This window comes from Hakea prostrata, chromosome 3 (genome assembly GCF_041222555.1).
Source record: "Hakea prostrata isolate BN-2017 chromosome 3, UWA_Hpros_2, whole genome shotgun sequence".
NCBI lineage: Eukaryota > Viridiplantae > Streptophyta > Magnoliopsida > Proteales > Proteaceae > Hakea > Hakea prostrata.
The window spans coordinates 19,878,681-19,901,265 of NC_142602.1; the positions used below are offsets into that span (position 1 = coordinate 19,878,681).

At 37.7% G+C, this 22,585-nt stretch overlaps 1 protein-coding gene and 1 pseudogene across 1 annotated transcript; both read left to right on the forward strand.

The window, feature by feature from the left end:
* The first annotated feature begins 2,214 nt into the window (after positions 1 to 2,214).
* LOC149021440 (ethylene-responsive transcription factor RAP2-12-like) lies at positions 2,215 to 4,370 on the forward strand. Its single transcript, XM_089149673.1, has 3 exons — positions 2,215 to 2,756; positions 3,074 to 4,013; positions 4,119 to 4,370. The coding sequence occupies exons 1-2, from the start codon at positions 2,492 to 2,494 to the stop codon at positions 3,970 to 3,972; spliced, it is 1,164 nt and encodes a 387-aa protein (XP_089005799.1). The 5' UTR covers positions 2,215 to 2,491; the 3' UTR covers positions 3,973 to 4,013; positions 4,119 to 4,370.
* Positions 4,371 to 17,414: 13,044 nt separating this feature from the next.
* LOC149021441 (RING-H2 finger protein ATL46 pseudogene) lies at positions 17,415 to 18,790 on the forward strand (annotated as a pseudogene).
* Positions 18,791 to 22,585: the final 3,795 nt, after the last annotated feature.

The window sequence follows — 22,585 nt, forward strand, 5'->3', positions numbered from 1 at the left end:
ACTGTAAAATTGTAATACAAGTGAGGTGCAAAGCGACAGATTGAGAGTGGGGTTTGTATAGGGCTTTTTATTTTATAATGTTATATCCTGGCATTTGAATATTTAATGGCAAATGGATAGATTCCATGCATGAACCTTCCCCTCCTTCAGAGTAGAGTCTCTCTCAGCCACCATGGGCACTAGAAGATGAACCCATAAAATACTCTTATAAATCATCTATTTGTTTTGGTCTTCTCATCATCTCTCCCTGACTGGACCTGCTCGACAAAATCTATTCCTTTTTTCTGCTAAGCATTCTTGATATTTTATTTCATCTTCACATGCCACTAGCCATCTAATTAAATTAAATTAAATTCAATAATGTATTCCCTACGCTAAATTCCCAATTATTTTGTAATATTCATACTTAGAGAGAGAAAAACTTTTTCTAAATTAATTAATTATCCATCTGTTTCTCTCTCCATTCTATACACGACCAATGGATAAAAAGACAAAAAAAAAGATGCCAGGTCGTGTGGCATGGATTTAGCATATTAATTATGGATACTAAAAGTGAAGGTGCATCGAATATTTAAATAATTATAAAATTATTTATTGAGGATATAGTCAAGGTATGCACAAGTTGATCTAAATAAACTTTAATTTTGAAGAGAAATATGTCGTGTTGCTCGTAGGGAACAATATATATCAATTTATGCAACTAGGACTTAAAAAATCTCGATTGTGTGGTCTTGTTGGTGTTGATGGCATGCTTGTTTAGGTAGATAGAAACCTATTGCAAAGAGGAGTGTGTACATCTCATGGCATAAGTCATGACTATGGTTCATGAAATTGAAAAATGGAATACGTCAAAATAGTCTTCTGCCTAGTCAGAGCAAGGCAACCATAGTGCACTTTCTTTGAAGTCTTGTGCCCTTGAGGTTAAAAATGCTTGCCAACTTATGTACACCCAAGGTTCGAAATGTTAGATTATGTCACCATGTCGGTTGCTAACGACGCTCACTGACACGGCGATATATCACAGACATGTTGGTAACTTATGGTACGGTGTTGATGAAAATTCAATCCCTGATTTTGGGGGGTATTTAGGGTCGTTTTGACTAGAATTTTGTTATGTAGTCTAATTTGATGCCAAGTAAACACACGGGAGCATTATTTATTTATTTTTATCTAAACATCACTTATCTAAAGTTTCTGATTGGCACATAACCGACTTTATGCAGACAAAATTAAAAGTTTGAAACTCATATAAACTAATTAATGTAAATATACAAAGAGAACACAAATACACAACTAGTAAAGAGAAGTACTAAAGTCTACAATTCATTATATAATTATGTTGAGTATGACTCATGCTTTACGTTCTATTGCGACAGACACGAGGGTTCAGCTCTCCGGTGAGCAGGTGAGGATTCAGAGATGCTGGCCCGGTAGGGGTGTGGCGATAGCGCCCTCGGAGCCTGTAGAGGCTCTATATTAGTTTGGTAAAAATCGAATGAAAAATCGGTGAAAAACGAATGAAATTCTAAAATATGGTGAATTTTGCAATATATTATCGAAAAATTGACTTTTCACGATAAATCGCTGATTTTTTTGGAGATATAATGTCGACATTTGGTATGTGTTGTGTTGCCCTCCAATGATACGGCGATGTATCATCAATACTTTGTACTATGTGTACACTTCAACTATTCCTCAAGAGATAAATTTATATGCATTGAGAAGAAGAAGCAACAATCTAACACGGTGTTGGTCTTTATCAATTAAGCCAATTTTTAAAGTTAGAACTTTCATTTAATGATTTAGAACTTGGCATTTTCTTTCACTTGTTCTTTGTCTAATTTTCAAATTAAATTGAAAAAATGAAGAAAATTGTGGGGAATAAATGAAAAAAATAAAAATATATTCTTATATAATTACCAAATAAATTACAGACTTTCACTAATACCAATAAAATTTTCCCATTTAAAAAAAAAATGAAAATACATGATTCTCATTCAAGCTCCCCAACCTCCATACATGATGCCCTTGTTGTGGAGAGGCATGAGATGAGATAATGGAGGTGAAATCTTGGGTAGAGTAGGGGTCCACGCCGTACTCTGCTGCCGTGTCGCAAATGATTTTTCTTTTTCCAAAATTTTTATATTATTATATTTTGGGGGGAAAGGTTCTTCCTTGCAATTCGCAAAAGCTGAAATATATAATTTATCATCTCTCTCTCTCTCTGTCTCTTCTGTCAGTTTTCGTCTCTATCTCATTTCGTCGAACACGTTTAAGGATTGTCACTAGCCTCTTCTCTACCCTTCCTGAAACGTGAAAAACCCTACCTTGCGGCTTTTGATCCTTCTTCCGTTACATTTTCCCTACCTGTCAACTCAAACTGCATCCGTTTCATCTTTTTTTCGTCTTCTCTGCATTTATATTGATTTCACTCGTATCTGATCCGTCTCTTACTCTGAGTTTTGATCGTATTTCGATCTCCTAAGATAAGATGTGTGGTGGAGCTATCATCTCCGATTTCATTCCGAGCACTCGCAACAAGCGACTCATCGCTGATTACCTCTACTCCGGCGTCGAGAAAAACTATGCTAATTATTACTCCAAGCCCTTGAAATCAGAGATCATCGACGTCGATCACGATTTTGAAGCTGATTTTCAGGAGTTCAACGGTGAGACCGATGAGGAGCAGCAAGAAGATGTCAAACCATTTTCGTTCGCTCCCCCGTCTCGCCCTCAGAAACAAAGTACCCCTCAAGGTATGTCTCATCTCCCTTCCAATTTTGGTTCGGTTACTCTTGTTTTTGGATTTTTTTTCCTACCATAATTTATCGTTTCTCTTGAAGAACTCTACGGTATTTGATTTGGATGTTTTGGGTTTTAGTTTTCATCGTTTCTATTTTTTAGGTGAGATTTGCACTTTGTAATGTTTTCTATTAGAAGGTTTTTTCCGCACTTAAATGCTGAAAATTTTCGAGCTTCTCTGTTGTGTCGCGTTGTGGTTTTCTTGTATCGAAGGAGAAATGGATTATTAATGTCACCAATCCTTCTTTGGTGATTCTTAATTTAACTACAGGAGCTGTAACTGCTGTAAAATCCGTGGAGTTCAATGGGCTTGCAGAAAAATCTGCGAAGAGGAAGCGGAAAAACCAGTACAGAGGGATCCGTCAGCGTCCATGGGGGAAATGGGCAGCTGAGATTAGAGACCCTAGAAAAGGGGTCCGGGTCTGGCTGGGAACTTTCAACACTGCTGAAGAAGCTGCAAGAGCTTATGATGCCGAAGCTCGGAGGATCAGAGGCGATAAAGCCAAGGTGAATTTCCCAGAACAGTCGTCTTCCTCCACTAAGAAATGCACTGTGAAGCCAAACCCTTTTGAGCCGGCAACAAAAGTAGGCATGGGATCTAAAAAGCGAAGTCTTGAGCAAATTTTCAGTTACATGAACAACCCTGAATTCTACGACGATTTGACCTATGTGGAAGAGAAGGTCCCTGTTATTGGATCTGAAAATACGAGTTCACTCCCTTCGATGGGTAATCCTAATGGATTCAAATCCTTTTCACCCGCTGGAGGGGGCAATATTTGTTTTAATTCAGATCAGGGGAGCAATTCCTATGATCTTTCTGATTCCGGGTGGTTAGATCAAGAAACAAAGACTGTGGAGTTCTCGTCTTCTATCTCAGGTTCTATTGACAGTGAGGAGTCTGATTTTTCAGAGGATCGACATGTAAATAAAAGAATGAAGACTATACCGGAGGAGAAAGCAGTGCAGGTTGAGGAAAACACTGGAAAAAGCCTTTCTGAAGAGCTGTCTGAATTTGAATCTGAGATGTACTTTCAAATACCATATATGGAGGGTGGCTGGGAGACATCACTGGGAAACCTCTTGAATGGAGATTCAGCTCAGGATAGCAACAGTGCAATAAACCTGTGGACCTTTGATGACATTCCTCCCGTGGTAGGAGGCGTCTTCTAAAGGATCTTGGTTTCCTATGCCGGTTTATGTAAATAATACATGTTAGTGCCATTCACCATGACTTCCTTTTGATCAATTTGATTTGAAAGTTTTTAATTTCTGATGGGATTTATGTTGAAAATTTTATCTTGGCTTTCATTCTGCAGGAGTAGCTAGCTGCTGATGATAGCAATGGAGGAACCCTAAAAAAACAAAAAAAAAAAAATTAGACTGTGTATGCTTCAGCGTGGAGAGTTCTTAAGCAGCTATCGGCTTATGGGTAGTATATATATGTAGCATCCTTGGATATTTCTTTCTTCAATTTGTGTCTGTTTCCGGTTACTTGCCTTTGGATTGTAAACTGCATGGCTTTGTTGTTGAATGTTTTGTGATTTATGATGAAACACTGATTAATGTTGTATTTGTGTTCTTCCGGCGTTCTCCAATCCTATTTCATTTTGGGTGGTCTCTGGCTTGCTTGGGATTCTCTGCTTCCATAGGTGTGGGGATTGTCTGTTGGAATTGTTTGCTTTCAGCCTTGTAAAATGCTGGTGGAAACAGTAGAAGACCTTAAGCATGTGATGTTTTCACAAGAGAGTGGATTTGCGATTAAGAACTTTTGATCTCAGACTAGAGTATGGTTTAAGTATTTGAGATTGTTGGTTGGTACCTTCCTGTTCCATTGCTTAGGGTTCAAACTTGGAATTCTGTGGTATGATCTTCTCAAAAGGTTCATGGGTGTTTTTTAACTATGTTGAAACTTGAAACCCCTGTTGGAATTTTCAAGGTCTATTCTTCTACCAAGCAATCGATGCAGGTAGATTGATCTAAAACCAATAGTATTAGTTCCTGCAAATTGTTGAAAAAGGTATCTCTTAGTTGAGTTGAGTTGCCCATTTTATGAAGTGATCCTCTACTTTTTGCATGGTGGGTAGCTTGGAGACCCTAACTGCTTGGCAATATGGCATGTTTCTCTGTTTGGTTTTTTACCTAACAGTTGTGTTTGGTGGGGGGAATAGGAGCTTGGGACACTAGATGCTAACTTGTTGATGGTCCCTAACTACAACCTTTTAAAATGGACAGGTGACCTACTGGGGCATAATCAAGTTTTTGATGGCTTTACACGTAGATGATTCTACCCTACGCTCCCTCTCTTCCACATTGGTCCTGTGTTAGTTTTTACAACTTTGTGGACATCAACTCGAAAAGATTTTCACTGTTAAGAATCTTGAGTTTTCAATTTCAATCCAGTCAGAGTTGGTTAGGTTAATTTCTTTAAGTTTGACACCTGAATAATTTGATTGGTCTTCAGTGGGATAAGTTGGGTCTCTCAAATGCTTTCCTTTAATCTGGTAAACACGGCTTGATATTGTTTGGGACTTGTTGGGACAGGTTGGTTTGAAATTTGTCACGGGTGTTAACTCTTTTCTGAGTTTGAGATTGCAAGTTGCAACCACCAAGAATAATTCAAATAACCACAGCAATCACGTTTTGGCAGGTAGAATTTAAAATGATTTGACATGACCTTCAAGATATTGTTGAGAAAACTAAAGATTCTTCACTCAATCAAAAGAACTGTCTGCACTGCACACGAGTGTGCTTGTTCTTGACACCATATTCAAACCAGCACGAGCCTTAAGGCCTTCCATGGATTCCTAACTCATCACCCCCTTTGTTATTAGTTATTACTGTATCCTTTTTGAGAGGTCAATGTCACTTCACTAAATTCAAAGAGAAGGACAATCGTTTCTATTCTGGTGTTCTGTTCATTGTTTGAATCATCTCTAGCCTATTTTGTCTACCTATACTTGTTTTGCGTTTGTTCTATCAAATGACTCCATATCTCTTTCAACATTTTGAGAGCTCCACCATATGAGCATCTTTAGACCTCTTCAATCCAGTGCTTCCAGTGAAATCAAATTCCTACTTGGATCTACCATATGCCTACCTAATCATGGTTGGCACAATCACATATATGATCTGAATATCGATAGTTTTAATGTTGATATTATTTGCTGTTTTGAAAGTATGATTAACGGACGCGTGATATGTAGTAAATTTATCTCAGTTTGAAGCATTAATATTTGATAGAGAAGTAAGACATCTCCTTCATCATTCCTGAAATCTTTAATGAATCCAAAGGGATAGTCGGTTACCTTCTGTCCTCCTGGTGTTGCTCCTCCTCCTCCTCCACCCCTCTCTCTTCACTTCTTACTCTCTTCACACTTGTATTTTTCTTTATATTATTATTATTATTTTTACAATTGAGGTTTGTTCAGACCAACTTATGCAAACCTTGATTTTATCTTCAAGGGTAGGTTTAATATATAATTTAGAACAAATTAAACGCCACCCCCTATAAAAAGGGGTAAAACTCTTGATCACCCGCTATTACCTCTTAAATTACATGGCACTCACAATCAAAATTACAAGTATTTTCAGTTAAGTGGATGTGTAAAATGACCAAAATACCCTTATTTATATTTAAAGTATTTAAAATTTTGATTTTTAAATTACCTAAATACCCTTTGTTAGGTATCCTTCACCCATCTTCTTCTTATGTCGAAAACTCCTCTCCACCACCGGAAACCGCTCTCCACCGCCAACGATCAGACCTTACTGTCGACCAAACACCCCCCCCCCCCCATTTTCAACCACAACTTAATACCTTTTATTTTTGTGGCCATTTTTTTTTGGCTTTAGCCCTTTAATCATAGGAGGGGTTCCCTCCAATAACCATTAATATGGTGCATATTACTTTACTGTTATTATTATTTTGGGATAATTACTATTGCCCCCTTATACTTTGGTTTTATCACTAATCAAACCCCCTTTTTTGTGAAATTACTATTGCCCCCCTCACTTCTAAAGGTGTTAACTGGCTGTTAACATCAAATATGAAATGTCTATTTTGCCCCTAAAATTAAGAAGTAAAAAATATGGCATTACCGTCATTTATAGAAACTATATTGCATGTCAATTATATCCTTAAAATCTTATATTTTAGAATTAATTTTGGATTTTGTGGGCCCACATACTTATGATTGTTGAGACTTTCACATTCCACTTAAATTTTTCATAATCACCATGATGGAAGTTTTACAAACAAATTAGCATATAAGATCTAATTGATAGAAAATTTGGTAACATACATAATGGTCAGCATATATTAGGTGATTTTCAATTTTCAGCTTTGAATTAAATTTGAGATTTATTAATATTTTTGTTTCTATTTAATTACATCTTTCCTTTATTTGGTGATTTATTTTTAGAGAAGAAAAAAATCACATCTTTCTTTTATTTTGTGATTTCTTTTTAAAAAAGAAAAGTGGAATTAAAGTTAATTTTTTCCTATTAAGGGGGTAGTATTATAACTTGAAAAAAGAGCAAATAAGTAAAAAGATAATTGCAGGGTTATTTTTGGGATTTTGAAAAAAATATATAGATGCCACATCATCAGTAAACTAACGGATCTTAACGGTATGGGGGCATTAGTAATTGTTGACAAAGTTAAAGGTTGGAATAGTAATTTTAAAAAGTACAGGGGATAAAGTAGTAATAAAATCATAGTACAAAGAGGCAACAGTAATTATCCCTATTATTTTTTAATTTTCTTACTTTATTTTCTTTATTTTCTTTACTTTATTTTTTGGCCTTTGTTTTATTAATAAAAGTTTTTTTTGTCAGCCCTTCATTAGTATTAGAATATTAGTATTTTTATCTTTTAGGTAATTTGTGTCCTCTTTCCAGTGTGAAATATCAGCACTTACCCTTTTCCTCTTATTGGAGAATTTTTTGAAATAGCCCCTGGTTGAGATAATGTTTTTAAAAATCCAAACTAACTCTGCTCTATTTCACCTTAATTGATAGGAATAACCTAGTTTAGTTTGAGAATATCCTTATTAAACAACAATAAGATTATGATAATTATGATATTATCATAATCAAGAAAGAAGCAAAGCCAACAAAATAAACATTTATAGTTCCCTCAATAATCTATATCCTTTTGAACTCTTTCATCCCCACCTCAAACTGTTCTCTTCCCAACATCCTTCAATTCCTTAACATCACTAGAAATGTAAATGTTTTATAAGTTTGTCCACGATTCTTTTGATCTTGTCCAAAAAGTGTTATCGACAAGATATGGTTGATGCGCTATTGATTAAATCCATCTGCCTTGTCGGGCGGCCGTTTGTTTTGGCACATCAACCATTACCTAACTTATGTGTTTATGTGATTTTTAATTCTAGCTAGATGGATCTTCTATGCAATATCATGTGTTGTACTTGGTTTAGAATATACCAAGATGGTGTTAGAGATGATGGATGCACAATCACGAACCGAGAAGAACACAAGTAAGCACCAAGGGATTTCGTGGTCGGCCACGCCACGGAGAAAAAAGGTTTCTGGAAAACCTCCCCACTCTCACACCCACAAAGTATTACCCTTTGTTTCCGTGTCAACTAGGTTATCTCACAGAGATTATTTATAGGGAAACTTAAAACCCTAATACCAATGTAATTACAAGTTTACCCCAGTACTAGTAATTGACCCAAATACTGTTTCAATTACAAATACAATCAAAACCATAATTACATGGATCCACATAATACAGACACTCAAACCCAACAGATGGGTCTTGTAGGTTGTTGCTCTCTTAATGCATTTCCTATTTGGTTTATCAAAAGGAAAATCCATCTGCTTTAACCATTCACCTGCTTCCTTCAACTTCTGTAACTTCTCTTGTCTTTTTGATTCTTGTCTCCTAACAATCCCTATCAAGTTCTAACAAACCCTTGCATGGTGCAGGCTTAATTGACCATAGCTACTATTCTGAAGCTTTGAGAAATCAAATCAAACATTTGATCCGATCCAAGTACTAAAAAACAGTGGCTCATGTTATCAACTAGACCCAGTAGGAGATAAAATTCAAGGAGAAAGATAGAAGCAAATTTGGGAAGATATGACAAACTAAAAATAGGTATTTAATCTACTAAAAAAATGTAATTTTGAAACTACCTTGGGTGAGTAACAACAATGGATGGACCTCATGACTACAGGGAGATGCTGCAAGACATGGAACTGCTAATGGACTCTGGAGCTATAGATTTTAGTGTAAGACAATGGTTTTTAGTGCCATTTGCAGTGGAAGAGTATGGAACCAGGAAGAATAAGCCAACGAACCTAAATGAACACGGAGGTGCAAGATGCAATTAAAAATAGTGGAAACCCTAATTTTAAATGATCAAAACAAGGGGTAACACCAGCTGATTCATGGCAATACCCAAACTGATGACATGCTCAAAACAGTTTGCCATGTTACTCATGGAGATAGAGCTCTCTACAAGATCACCATCGCACACAGTTCGTTGGGAAATGGTCAAACTGCTCTAACACTCATTCAGAATAGATAGGGAGCTTATTACCATCTGAAATGGAAAGCATCACCATATCATTTATCGAAACTACTTTTCATGAGTTGATCAGGTTCCTTACTGAAGTGCTTCACTGCCTAGCTCTCTTGATCGAGTTCTTTGGGCCCCTCAGAAGAACCCATAACCAGAAAAAAAGCAGTGCAGGTTGAGGAAAATACTGGAAAAAGCCCTTCTGAAGAGCTGTCTGAATTTGAATCCGAGATGTACTTTCAAATACCATATATGAAGGCTAGGGTGGCTGGGAAACATCACTGGGAAACCTCTTGAATGGAGATTCAACTCAGGATAGCAACAGTGCAATAAACCTATGGACCTTTGATGACATTCCTCCCATGGTGCATGGGAGGCATCTTCTAAAGGATCTTGGTTTCCTATGCCGGTTTTTGTAAATAATCAATGCTAGTGCCATTCACCATGACTTCGTCTTGATCAATTTGGTTTGTGAGTTTTTAATTTCTGAAGGGATTTGTTTTCAAAAATTTATCTTGGCTTTCCTTCATGCGAGTAGCTAGCTGCTGAAGATAGCAATGGAGGAACCCAACCCAAAAAAAAAGAAAAAAAAAATTAGACTGTGCATGCTTCAGCATGGAGAGTTCTTAAGCAGCTATTGGTGACAGGATTCACATTCTCTGTAATTCTCTTCCCTACAATTCCCTGTAATTTCCTGTTTGGGATCATCTAATGAAGCTGTGTTAGTGATGGGAGTTGTTGTCAGAGAACCAAGTCCAGGGACAGAAATTCCCATGGGATCCAAGTAGAAACCATCCGGTGGAGTTGGATTTGGGTTTACAGAAACCATATGATATGCTGCACTCTCTTTCTCTCTCTCTCTCTCTCTCTCTTGTACTTTTCTGCTTCTTCTGCTACAGTGATTTTCTTCTTTGTTTTCTGGCCGGGTTTCTTCTTTCTTCTTTGGATTCTCGTTGGTGGAGTTGTCACTTGTTTAACATGTTGATGAGATCAAAATTGTGTGGGTTCGCGATTCACAATGAAGCTGCAGATGGGGTCTGTATTTATTGGCATTGGTGCTGATATCGGCTCCGTTCACCGTGTTTCAGGATCTCAAATTGTGGTTGTTACTTGCTGCTTTGGTTTACTTCTTCAGCATTTATGGGGGCAATGCATTCATATAATTCGAAAGATGCCCAAGTTCTTGGCAGATCGTAACGACCCTTCTAAGCTGATTTTCTTCGCAGTTCAGGAATGCTAAGGAAATTGGTGAAGATTGGTGAAGAGAGAATTCCTTCGTCCACTTACATGACTGGTATTTAATAAAAATTAATATTTTAATAATTTTCTCTTTAAATCTCATTCTCATGGAAGAGTATTTAATCATCTAATATTTAGAGTTATAATTTACAATTAAAATTGATATTACGGGAAATGCCTTATTAAAGAAGGGGGAAATGAACCAACGGGGGTTGGTCCAAGTGGTAGCAGCTTGGTTCGCTTAAGCAAGGTTCCCACCCCACCGGGGCAGCAGGGTTCCCGAATCCTTGTGGATGCCAAAAATTTGTTGGGAGGTTCACCCCCCACCCAGTGGCTTAAGCAAGGTGCCGTATCGAATCCTTGTGGATGCCAAAAATCCCTGGGAGGTTCACCCACCACAGCCAGGTGTGCTTAAGTAAGGTTCCGGTATCGAATCCTTGTGGATGCAAAAAATTTCTGCGTTGGGAGGCTCACCCACCACAGCCAGGTGTGCTTAAGCAAGGTTCCGGTATCGAATCCTTGTGGATGCAAAAAATCTCCGCTGGGAGGCTCACCCACCACAGCCAGGTGTGCTTAAGCAAAGTTCCGGTATCGAATCCTTGTGGATGCAAAAAATCTTCTCGGGGAGGCTCACCCACCACAGCCAGGTGTGCGACGCGGGTCAAACCACCGGTTTATAAACCGAGGTAGGCAAACAAAAAAAAAAAAAAAAAAAAAAGAAGGGTGAAATTGGTATTTATTTTATAGATAGCAGCCAAATAGTGAAAATGTGAAACTTGGCCAAACAGTCGTGCTTGCATCTGACTAGACCTTCCTAAAGTAGGAAATTTGCCATAGTGTAGATTTTTCATTGGCTTTGAGCCTGGTGTAAAGTGATCGACCAGACATTTAACGTGCATGACTGTCATGCAAAACAACTTTAGCTATCGGACTGAATTTTGATATCGATTATTGATATTTTAACGGTTACAATTAAAATAAAAATTTTGATCGAAATTTTAGATCCAACGGCCTAAAATTCTACTTGATTAAAACAATTTTGCTAAAACAAAGGGAAGCTGTAGCGAGAATGGGAGGACAGAGGACCCACGAAACTAACAACACCAAATTGACCAGTGGGGAGGGGACGTGCGACTTTTGGCATGGTTACTAAGATCCCAGAACGCAACACATGCAACCATGTGCGTTCCGTTTCCATTACAGCTAAGCATTGCTTTTATAACGATTTTAAGATTGCAAAGATAGGGATGTCGATTTTTGGACCGAACCCTATTAACTGGTTCAAGTTGGTTTAACCATTACAAATCGGGTTGAACCCAAAAAATCGAACGAAATGACTGAAACCAACCATCCAAGCAAGCCAGAAATTGGTGTGCTATCACATTGGACCGGGAATCTTAAAGCGACAAATGCACATGAGGAGCAATCTTGTCATTGAATTCAGGATAGGCAATCAGAATCACCAACTAAATCGGAAACTCAACTCTAAAACTTATGATGGAAAGATATTAGAAGGTGGATTCTGTCAATGTTGCAAAGGGACATGAGAAGGGAGTGTGGGTCGTCTCCTTTCACGTATGTGTTCCTCTTACGACTTTACAACTATAAATTATGTGGGACCTATAAGTAAAAAATAAAATATTAAAAAAAAATTATCACCCTAATCTTGTAGGCCCCTCTATAATCTGTAGTCAATAGCCGTTGAGGAGCTGTGCTCCTCATTATTGGGAAAGATGATCCGAACTCATGGAAAGGGGTATCGTTACCTACTAGAGATTATCAACATGGCCCATGAAAATAAAAACAATGTTATATAGTTAGCCTTTCTCCTAGATGTATTGGTTCTTCTGATTGAGGGGTATGGGAAATTCTGTTAATGCTATGATTTATCTTGTTTGATAGGATTACGACAAGTTTTTTTTTTTTTTTTTCTTTTATAAAGACAAACAAGGGAAGGTGGTCCATTCATTTTTTTTTATTAGATTCGAGACCATTACTTTGGCATTTATTGAAAAGTCTTTATTCTTATATGCAATTGTAGAAATAATTTAAAGAATTAATTCATTGTTTTTTATTGAAATATTTTCATGAAATTCTTTTCACAACCATCCGAAATAAACTCTCTAGCCTTCTCCTTCAGCGATTATGTTTAGATGTTTTTAAATTTTGTTTTTTAAAAAGGGCTGAATTATAATTTTGCCTACTCATAGTTATGAATTCTTCTAACCAAAAGAAGAAAAAAAATTAAAAAAAATTTATGAAATCGAAAATAATTCTTATGAATTCAGTTTTAAGTTTTCCTATGAAAGTATTTTTCTTCAGAAATAAATTTCATTGAAGGATCGAAGGAAGAAAAGAGAAACACATGCGAGTGAGAGAACACATGTTTGAGGCATAAAGCCTCCGTCTATCCGCCTCTTCTTCATCTTCTTCATCTCCTTCTCTCTTCGCCTTTTCTTCTTCTTTTTTATCTTTTTCATTTCTCCTATTTCCTCTTCACTTTCTATGAACCTTTTATCTTTTTACTTTTTTTCACTATTTTTCTTTTATGTTTTCTTATTTCTTGTAAATTTTTACTTTGAAAACAACTCCCTTAGAGCTAGAAGTTCTAATGTTGCGTATTTCTACTATAGACTTTGTACTGATGCTTGTTATCACCATTACAACTCCTGTGATTTCCTCAACCAAAGCATCTAGCACAATATCATCCGATCACAAATCTGGTGACGAAAAAGTCACCGCTGCTAAAGCACAAAGTCAAGTGGTGAAACTTCCTTGCACATTCGACTTCTCACTTGATTTAGTAGTTGTTCAAGGTGTAGTTGCTCTGCGCTTGCGGCATGTTATTTCTCTACCCTTGTAATGTGTTTTTTCTCCGCCCATGTGAGGGTGTTATAGTCTCTCTGTCTTTATATCGTGTTTTTACCTATTTGAGCTTTAGCGATGATACGTTTTTTCACATCTTTTGAACTTATTAATTGTAGTTGTATTTACAACTTTATTTTTAAGGTTTATTAGATTTGACCAATACCTTAGCCTGGATGACATTCTCTCCAATATGTATGACACTTTGATTAAATTTTGGTTCTTCGTTTTACATATTTTTGTTCTAACCTTCTATTTCCATGGTTTTTATCTTTTATTTTTATTATTTTTATTATTTATTTATTTATTCTTTGTTTCAAAGTGGAACGAATGAATTGTCTTCTTGGGAAAAAAAGAAAAAAAAAGAAAAACACGTGTCGGGGTTTAGAGTTTGGAGAACGGCTATTGTCAGTTTGTCAGACACAAAAGTAGTGGCTGTCATGACGTGCCAAAGCTGTCAGACTCGTGCTTTGGGCGTTGCGAGCTAATTGGCAACGTGGGACCCATTTTTCATGAAAACGACAATAAAACTGGGCGTGTGTGTGTTAGCGATCTGTCTCTCTGTCAGGCTGGCTGAAATGCCTCTTGGCCTATTGGGCTCTCTCATGGGAAGAAGACAAAATTTAGTTCCATTTTAATTTACCGAAATACCCTTACCCCCTCACATTAAGTGTTATCAGCATCACTCGGTTGGTTTGGCGCACATGGGGGTCGTCACTTCAATCACAGTCTCTGATATATCATATATCATATATCATATATCATATATCATATATGAGAGAGAGAGCTCCGAACGCCTTCCTTAATTCGTTTGTTTATATATACCTCATCGTGACTTAGTTTTTGCAGAACTTCGCTCCCTCTCTCTCTCTCTGCGAAAGAGCTAATTCAATGGACCAGAGGAAGTGTTGTGGAGAGAGCAGGTACAATGGAAGGACTCAAAAGATGGTTTTGTTGAAGAAAATGTCACCAAGGCGAAGGCGAGGAAGAAATACAAGGGCGATGAGTCGTGTGAGGTGGTGGTCTTTGCGAATGAAGGTCAGGAAGTTGCAGAGCTTAATTCCAGGTGGTCGAGGGTTACAACCGAATCGCCTTTTCCTTCGCACCGCAGATTACATCTTCCAGTTGAAGTGTAAGGTTCTTTTTCTGCGAGCTCTTTCCAACTTGTACATGCCGAAATGATCGATCATCGTGATCTTCACCAACAAACTATTGTTTCTTTGATTCCCTTTTCTTCGGTTTCACTCTTTTTTGCCTTTTTTTTCTCTTCTCCCTTACCTTTATGGCTTTATCTACCTCTCTCTCCTTAGTTAGGTTTTCGATCATGGCAGATATCGAAATCTATATCTTCGCTTTTCTCTTCCTAAAAGTTTATTTCTTCAAGGGATTAGGGTTTCTCTATATTGTAACATAGAGCAATATCATCAAAATAATTGAAGCTCAAGTTGTTGCTGTGACATGGACGTAACCATATAAATCTATCTGTTGTGCCTGTATGATATTCTCTTTCGATTTTTTATTTTTTATTTTTGCAAATCGCACCAACACAGTTCCAGCTGGTTTTCATACATAGATTTTTTTTTAAAAAATTTCAGTAATTGCAACATCTAGGGTTTCACTTTTGGGGTTGGAAATTATATCGACTGGTTGTATGGAGAAGTTCAACAGTTGTGTGAATCTTTTACATGAGATGACAGAAAATCCAGTGCATCTGACGAAGAAAGGGAAGGATTGGCAAAACAAACAGCACGACTGATTGTTTCATTGATAAACTTCTAAATTCTGCCCTAGCTTCTTTAGTAATCTACTGTATATAATAAAGATGACGTGTTTAAAATAGCTAGTAATGGTAATTCATGAGTTTCTTGATTTCTTCCAGCTTGTTTTGTTTTTTTTGGGTTTATGCATCCAATAATATGAACCCTTTAACCCTAAATGCAGTCTCTTCCAAGACTCGGCCACCTTTTGATAATGTGCAGGAGTCTTCCTTACACATCATTTTATACGTGTGGGGTCTCACAAATATCCTACCAAGCAAGGGTAAAAGCATCCCATGATACCATGTTAGTCGACAGAGATACAACCAACACAATACATGTCTTTGTTGCTAGTATGTAAAGATGATACCTCTCTTTAAATCACCTAACCATAACCTTAAACCTCACTCTCGAATTTCAGACTAGGGTTAAACCTCACTTTAATGCACAACATTGTGCTGCTGACGGTGAAGATCAGATTAATCTTAACCAAAATTTCGATCTCAACTGTTCATTTTGGTTTTTAGTACCTTCGAAATGGATGATTGAGATCAAAATTTCTGTCGAGATTTGATTTCGACTGTCTGCGGTGCATGCGGCGCCCATTAAATGCGTAGCATTCAAGTTCGATGCCTCGTAGAAAGATCAAATCTTGTGTAGCTGAGTGGCCTATCGGCCACACATCAAATGCGTGTGCTCCAGGTGGCATGCTAGGCCTGGTCGCAGCCGCCGTATGAATGCTTAATTTAAAGGAAGTTGTTTCTTTCCAAATTATTGATGACTGGAGTCCGAGCTAAATTATTGGGTTGTGAAGGAAACTCGTCGTCCTTTTGTGGCTGGTAACGCGGTTCTCATCATCACATCAATTCTATCTGCTGTTGTAGTCTGTTCGGTGGAATAGTGTTCTGATTGGAATAGTTTATGTGGTAGTAAGACGTTGGCTAGCTTCAGAGAGACTAATTTGAATGTTTTAACCAGCAAGCAGCTCTCTTAATTTGCTAATGGGTTCTTGCTTTGCCCAGAGGTAGAATTCAAAGACTGTCTCTTGATGTCAAACCTTATTCATCAAGGCACCATTAGTGGGAGTACTCTAGCTTCCTCTTTCTTCTGTAAAAGACGATGATTTATATCAAAAGGAAATGCGAGTAAGATTCTGTGAATAACCTTTTCTGTTTACAGTAGGATCTGCTTCTGAAACTGCTTTTAATCTCAATACGTCTACCGGCCACGGGCCACACTCAGAGGAGTGATTCAACTAAGGATCCCGCTGATAGTTTGAAGCAGAAGTTCTTTTTTGTGTCCTCTTTTGATTCATGCTTTTAAAGATATCAATTATACACTTGAAGAAGCCAATGGAAGGTTAGTAGGACGGTTAAAAATCTCATCTCTCAATGAAGAGATGTAGGTTCGCGGCATATATATATATATGTAATACTCTCCCCTGCCCCCAAAATATAGAAAGCTTCTGTTAAAAAAAAATAAAAATTTATACCCTAAAATACCAAATTGTCCGTGTCCATGCAATGCGTCAATCCATGCGTTCAACAACTTAATGCCTTGCCTGTGGTAGTGGTACCCAAGTTGGTTGCTTGGTAACACGGGCAAGGCATCCAGTGACAGGATGCACGAATGCACGGACACATGCCCTACTTCATCTGCGAGAGATTTAATTTAACTTTATTGTTCATCTAAGAAGGTAAAAATAAAATAAAATTTCTTACTCATGAAAAGAAAATCCATCCAAAATGTTAGATAAATTAATTGAACATATCAGGACCAACATCTTTACATCAACCTTCAACATGACTCAACAAGGAAAACCTACTTTAGTTCCTTCTGATATAATATGCTATAAAGTCTTGTTAATGATAGTTATAAGGTTTTGATGGGATGTTTGGAGTGAAATTAAAATTAGGACCTTCCAGACCATTAATGAGATGTCCCATCATGGAATTGATATTATCTTTATCATAAATTTCATTCGTTGAACAGTTATGTATCTTAATAAAACCCAAGATTACTTAGATATCTAACTAATCAATTTGACTTTAATGATAATTTCCAGAGCATGAAATCAAAGGTCTGTGCGATAGTGGTGTTGTGGACCATATCATCATGGATTTCTTCATTCCAAACTCTATTAAGCTTGGTACCCATCTGCTAAAATTAATTGGGTTTCTTCTTTGAGGGAGTTGTAGCTCATATTTCTTTTCTGCTCTTTCAATTTGGAAAGAAAATAAGTTGGTTTGGTTTCAGAAACAGGAAATATGCTCTTTTCAGCTGTTTGAGGGACTCTAGGTTTCATATAGAAAGGACAACAATGGTGATTTGAGCCTTCTTCCCCTCTATTCATGCAACGATGTCTGGGATTCAGTCTCATATCAAGAGAAGAAAAGGTCTCTTGACCTCTTCACCTGGTATTTCTTTCCCACTTTCTACTTCTTTATATTCTTCACTCCCACCATCTTATACTAGTTCTAATAAGAAAGAATCAACTCCATCCACCTATGGAGGCAAAATTAGTTCAGCTATCCTTATCATAGTTACCCTAGCTGTTATATGTTTCATATCTGGTTTGCTTCACCTACTTGTTAGATTCCTTAGAAGGAAACCATCTCCTTCATCAACCTCTCAGTCAACCAGGTACACATATATGTCTGGTTCAGATGCTCTACAAAGGCAGCTACAACAACTTTTCCATCTCGACGATTCAGGTCTAGATCAGAATTTTATAGATGCTCTCCCTGTTTTCCTCTACAAAGAGATAATGGGTCCAAAAGAACCCTTTGATTGTGCTGTTTGCCTCTGTGAATTTTCTGAACTTGACAAACTAAGATTACTTCCCTTGTGTAGTCATGCGTTTCACATCAACTGTATAGATACATGGTTGCTGTCAAATTCGACATGTCCTCTTTGCAGAAGAACCCTCTTCAGCTCTGGCATTCCGATTGAAAACCCAGTTTTTGAATTTGATGATCTGAAGGAGGAGGATGGGCTTCCCAGGGATAGAGATGACCCTTCTGGAAATAAAACAGGAGAAACAACAGAGGTTGTTGGTGAAACAAGGGTTTTTCCGGTGAGGCTCGGAAAGTTCAGAAATTTGAACAATGGAGGAGGAGGGAAGAGAGCAGTAGTAATAACTTGGATGCCAGGAGATGCTATTCAATGGGTTCATTTCAGTATGTGTTTGGAGATTCGAATCTGCAAGTGCTGTTACTTCATGATAGAGATGTGGGTGATGTGAAGCCAGTGAAGGGGAGAGGACATAATGGCAGTTCTTCAGTTGTTGGAGATATTGCAGGGAAGAGAATCAATAATGGAAGTAAAGGTGAGAGCTTCTCTATTTCCAAGATTTGGCTTTGGTCAAAGAAGGGCAGATTCCCAATCTCCTCCGATTGTTGTCAGACAGGTGTTCCCTCTTCATCTCTTACTGTTGACTTGCCATGGCATTATAGAACTGAAGGTGTATGAAAGTATTTTGTTTTCTGCTTTTCTTGATTATTCACTTCACTCAAGTTTGAATGTTGCTTTTGTCTTCCTTCTTCCTTCTTGGGATGCAAATGGGTCAGAGGATTGGTTATCTGCAACTATAGTTTCAGTGAAATGTTACATCTTACCTTTCTTTCCCAAATCCCCTCTTGTCCAGTTCCTGCATGGTCCACAACTCATAAGCTTAAAAACGTAGAGCTGAAGGGAAGTTGATGCCATTTTCGCAATTAAATAAGATATGGGAAAAAACCAACTATTGTTGTATGGAAATAAAGAGGACTAAATAGTAAAGCTGTGTTTCTAAAAGCATTTCCAAGTTGCTATTGATTGCTGGATTCCCTTCTAAATATCTTTCTGGAAAATTCTTGCTTTCGTGGCCTCATGGATAGTGAAATTTCCCATTTCACTGTTGCTTTCTGCATTGTATTGGAGAATATAATGGTGGGTCCATGAATAGTGGTGTGAATAAGGATTCTTGTAATGATAACTATGATTAGAAATATTTGTCTGTGGAAAGGAGAGTGGTGTGTCATGGTGGATGTGGGGCTTTGATGGTTTCTCTTTCAACACCTTTACCATTAATTGGGAAAAAAACTCATAAAATTCTCCCCTTTGATCTTCTGTTCTGCTTTATTTTTTTCACTTTTCTCGTCCTTCTCTACGGATGGCATTGGTGGACCGTCGGTGGAAAAACATGATTCACCAACGACCATCATCCAACCCAACTCAACCCTACCAAATGCACTAGAAACTACATTACTCAACACAGGATAAATAAACAGAAAGAAAAAAAAAGCGATAAATAAAGCTGCTAAGCTTTTGTGAAGCTTTTGTCGGATACATAGAATGGCTGTTATAGCACATGTATGTATATACAAGTGGCACCACATACACGTGGCTATATCTTAGTAATTTCATGGTTTTCCTGATGCGAATTGGGCAAGTTGTTTTACTACTCGTTGTTCTACTTTTGGTTTTTGTACAATATTAGACAACAATTGTACCTCTTGGAGTGCTAAGAAACGACCTATTGTCTCTTGGTTTGGTACAGAGGCTGAATATCGTGCTCTTGCTTCTACTACCGCTAAACTTATATAGCTGAATTTTATCCTCAAGAATATTAGTATTCTTCAATTGTAGCCTACTATCTTGTATTGTGATAATCTGAGTGCCCTTCACATGACAGTGAATCCTAACTTTTATAAATGGATGAAGCATATAGAGTTGGATTATCATTTTGTGCGGGAAAATGTGGCACTGGGTCATCTGGATACGCGGTTTGTCCCTTCTCACAACACCTTGCTAACATATTTACTAAGCCACTTCCATGCCGAGAGTTTATTGGATTATGTTCCAAACTGGGCCTTGCATGTCTGCCGAGTTTGCTGGGAAGTATTAGGGATACTAAGATGTAGCCACGTGTACGTGGTGCATTTGTATATATACATTCATGTTTTGTTGTGTATTCATTTAATGAGAAATCAGTTTATGTTTTCTCATAAAAAGTAGTTAGACGAATACTCAAATAGTCTCCCAGAATTTTTCAAAATCCTACATTATCAAGCTTTTATGATTTGGTTGGCTCTAATATATCATATATCTTGCCTTAGTTTAAACTTAGTTGTTATTCGCTGTTTTAACAACTCAAATGCATTACTTTTGCACGCAACTTTGCTTATTCATTACCCAGATGTGTTTAATTAGCAATTTGTGAAAAAGCCCCAAGTGGCGATCGAACATTAAATGATTTAGAAGGAAAGAGAGAGAAGAGAGAAGAGAGAAGAGAGAGCGAGAGAGGCTTAGTCTAGACTGTGTTGAGCCTAAGGGCTTGAGCAGAGCGAGTTAAAGGTTGGAAATTTCTGGTCCAAGGTTGTGTTTGTTTGGCCTGATTTCATCTATCTTGAGTTCTTGACCTTGTTCTTGATCCAACCCTTGTACCTCCTAAAGATGCTTTAGTTGATTTATCACCATATAGCAACCCATAATCGACTGATTCTATGTAATTTCATGCATAAGAATAGATATGGCACCCAAATAGGAATAAAATTCTATCAAGACACAATAGTGCATGGTACGTACCTTAGATTAGAATAGATAGGATCTCAAGCCATATGTCAAAATACCTTGTCTTGAAATCTGGTTAGCAAATATTGCAGTTGCAAAATAACTTCATATGACTTACAATATAACCAAAAAAAATTAATAATTATAATAATAATTCAAGAAAAAAAAAAAAAAAAAAAAAAAAAAAAAAAGAGAACTTTTGAAGAGGTTGCTGAACTTTGCAAAGACAGGAGGCCCTGCAGAGATGCCAAGAGTACTGAAACCGAATCCAAGGGAGTACCCTGACTTCCTGTAGAGGGGAGACAGGCCCATGTACGTACATCTCCCAGGGTGTACTAGCGAAGCTGTACCGTGCCACCTTTGATTCAACCATGAGCATAGGTTTTCCTGGTCAGAAGAGGTTGCTGAACCTGTTTATGATCATGATATTGAAGTGAAAGGATTTGAAGATTATCTAGAAATTGCTGTGGATCATAAAAAGCTATATGCAGACAAGTTAAGCATGCACTCTGATGAACTATTATGGGGCAGAAAATGAAGATGAGACACTGACAGGTAATCTGCGCATCCGTTCAGAATATTTGCAGCGAAACGGAAGGAGATATGGAGAAATGAAGGACCGAATTTTGATCTCAGTTGGAAGCTTACAGACAATAGACAATAGACAATTCCAAGTGATGGGAGAATGTATCCAACCATTTCCGTACCATCTTGCATTGAACCCAAATTAGTTGTTTATAACTTGGAAACATCAAGATTTAGTTATGGAGCTACACCTGAAAGTGGGTCTCATACCTAGGAATGGGGGTGCTTATCCCAGTTGTCTTCAACTCCAATATCGTTTCTACTAATACTTATAACACAGAGTTTACCTCGGGAGAACACATATCTTTCTATTATTCTTTTTCATTACACAATAAGAGTGGGACTTATTTTAAAAAAAAACCAGCTATATATGACATTCTTTTTTCTTTTTCCCAAGCGACTATGCATAAAAACTAGTTAGAAAAATAAAATTAAAAATCCAACTCTACTTTGTAAATCTGTACGGTAAAAAAAGTCAAGAAAGCCAACCCGGTCGGAATGTAAGAAAAGTCAACGGATCTTCTACGCATTCAGAGGACGATTCTTGGGGCCCAGAGCGATTTGTATGGGACGCCCACCATCCCCACTGGGTGCGCACCCAATCGAACCGCCACTCTCTCATATTTAAAGAAAGCGCGTGCTTATGAACATGCACACGCCGACGCCGACGCCGGAACGGTTGAGGGAGCTTCATCATCTTCGGCCCAAATCCATGGAGGACTTAGCAGAAATGGGAATGGATGCATAGCGAGAGGAGAAATCACGGTAGAGACAATCTGTGTCTGGATAATCGCTCTGTGCAGCAGCAGGTCCTTCATCGAAGTTTAAAGCGTAACTCAAAGGATCATATTGAAATCTGCCCTGAGTACTATTCGACGCTACTCCACCACCGACACAATCAACTCCGCATCCCTGCTGCTTGTCAATCTTCTTCTTGAATCGATTAATGAAATTATTCCAGCGCGGAGTAAACTAGTCCACCGACGACCACTCCTTGATCTTCGATACCGCATTCCAACACAACCACCCTTCTTCCTGGTAAGAAAATTGTTTCTCGTCTGACCTGAGCAACGGAAAAAAGAAACAACACCTTTCCTTGGCGAGCATTTCATCCGCCATTTCTTCACCTGTTATCTCCTTGCTCTTAATCTCCATTCCCACCAATTAAGAGAAGGGATTTGAGATTAGCAAAAGAAGAAATCCAAGAAGACCAATCCAATCCAATCCTTC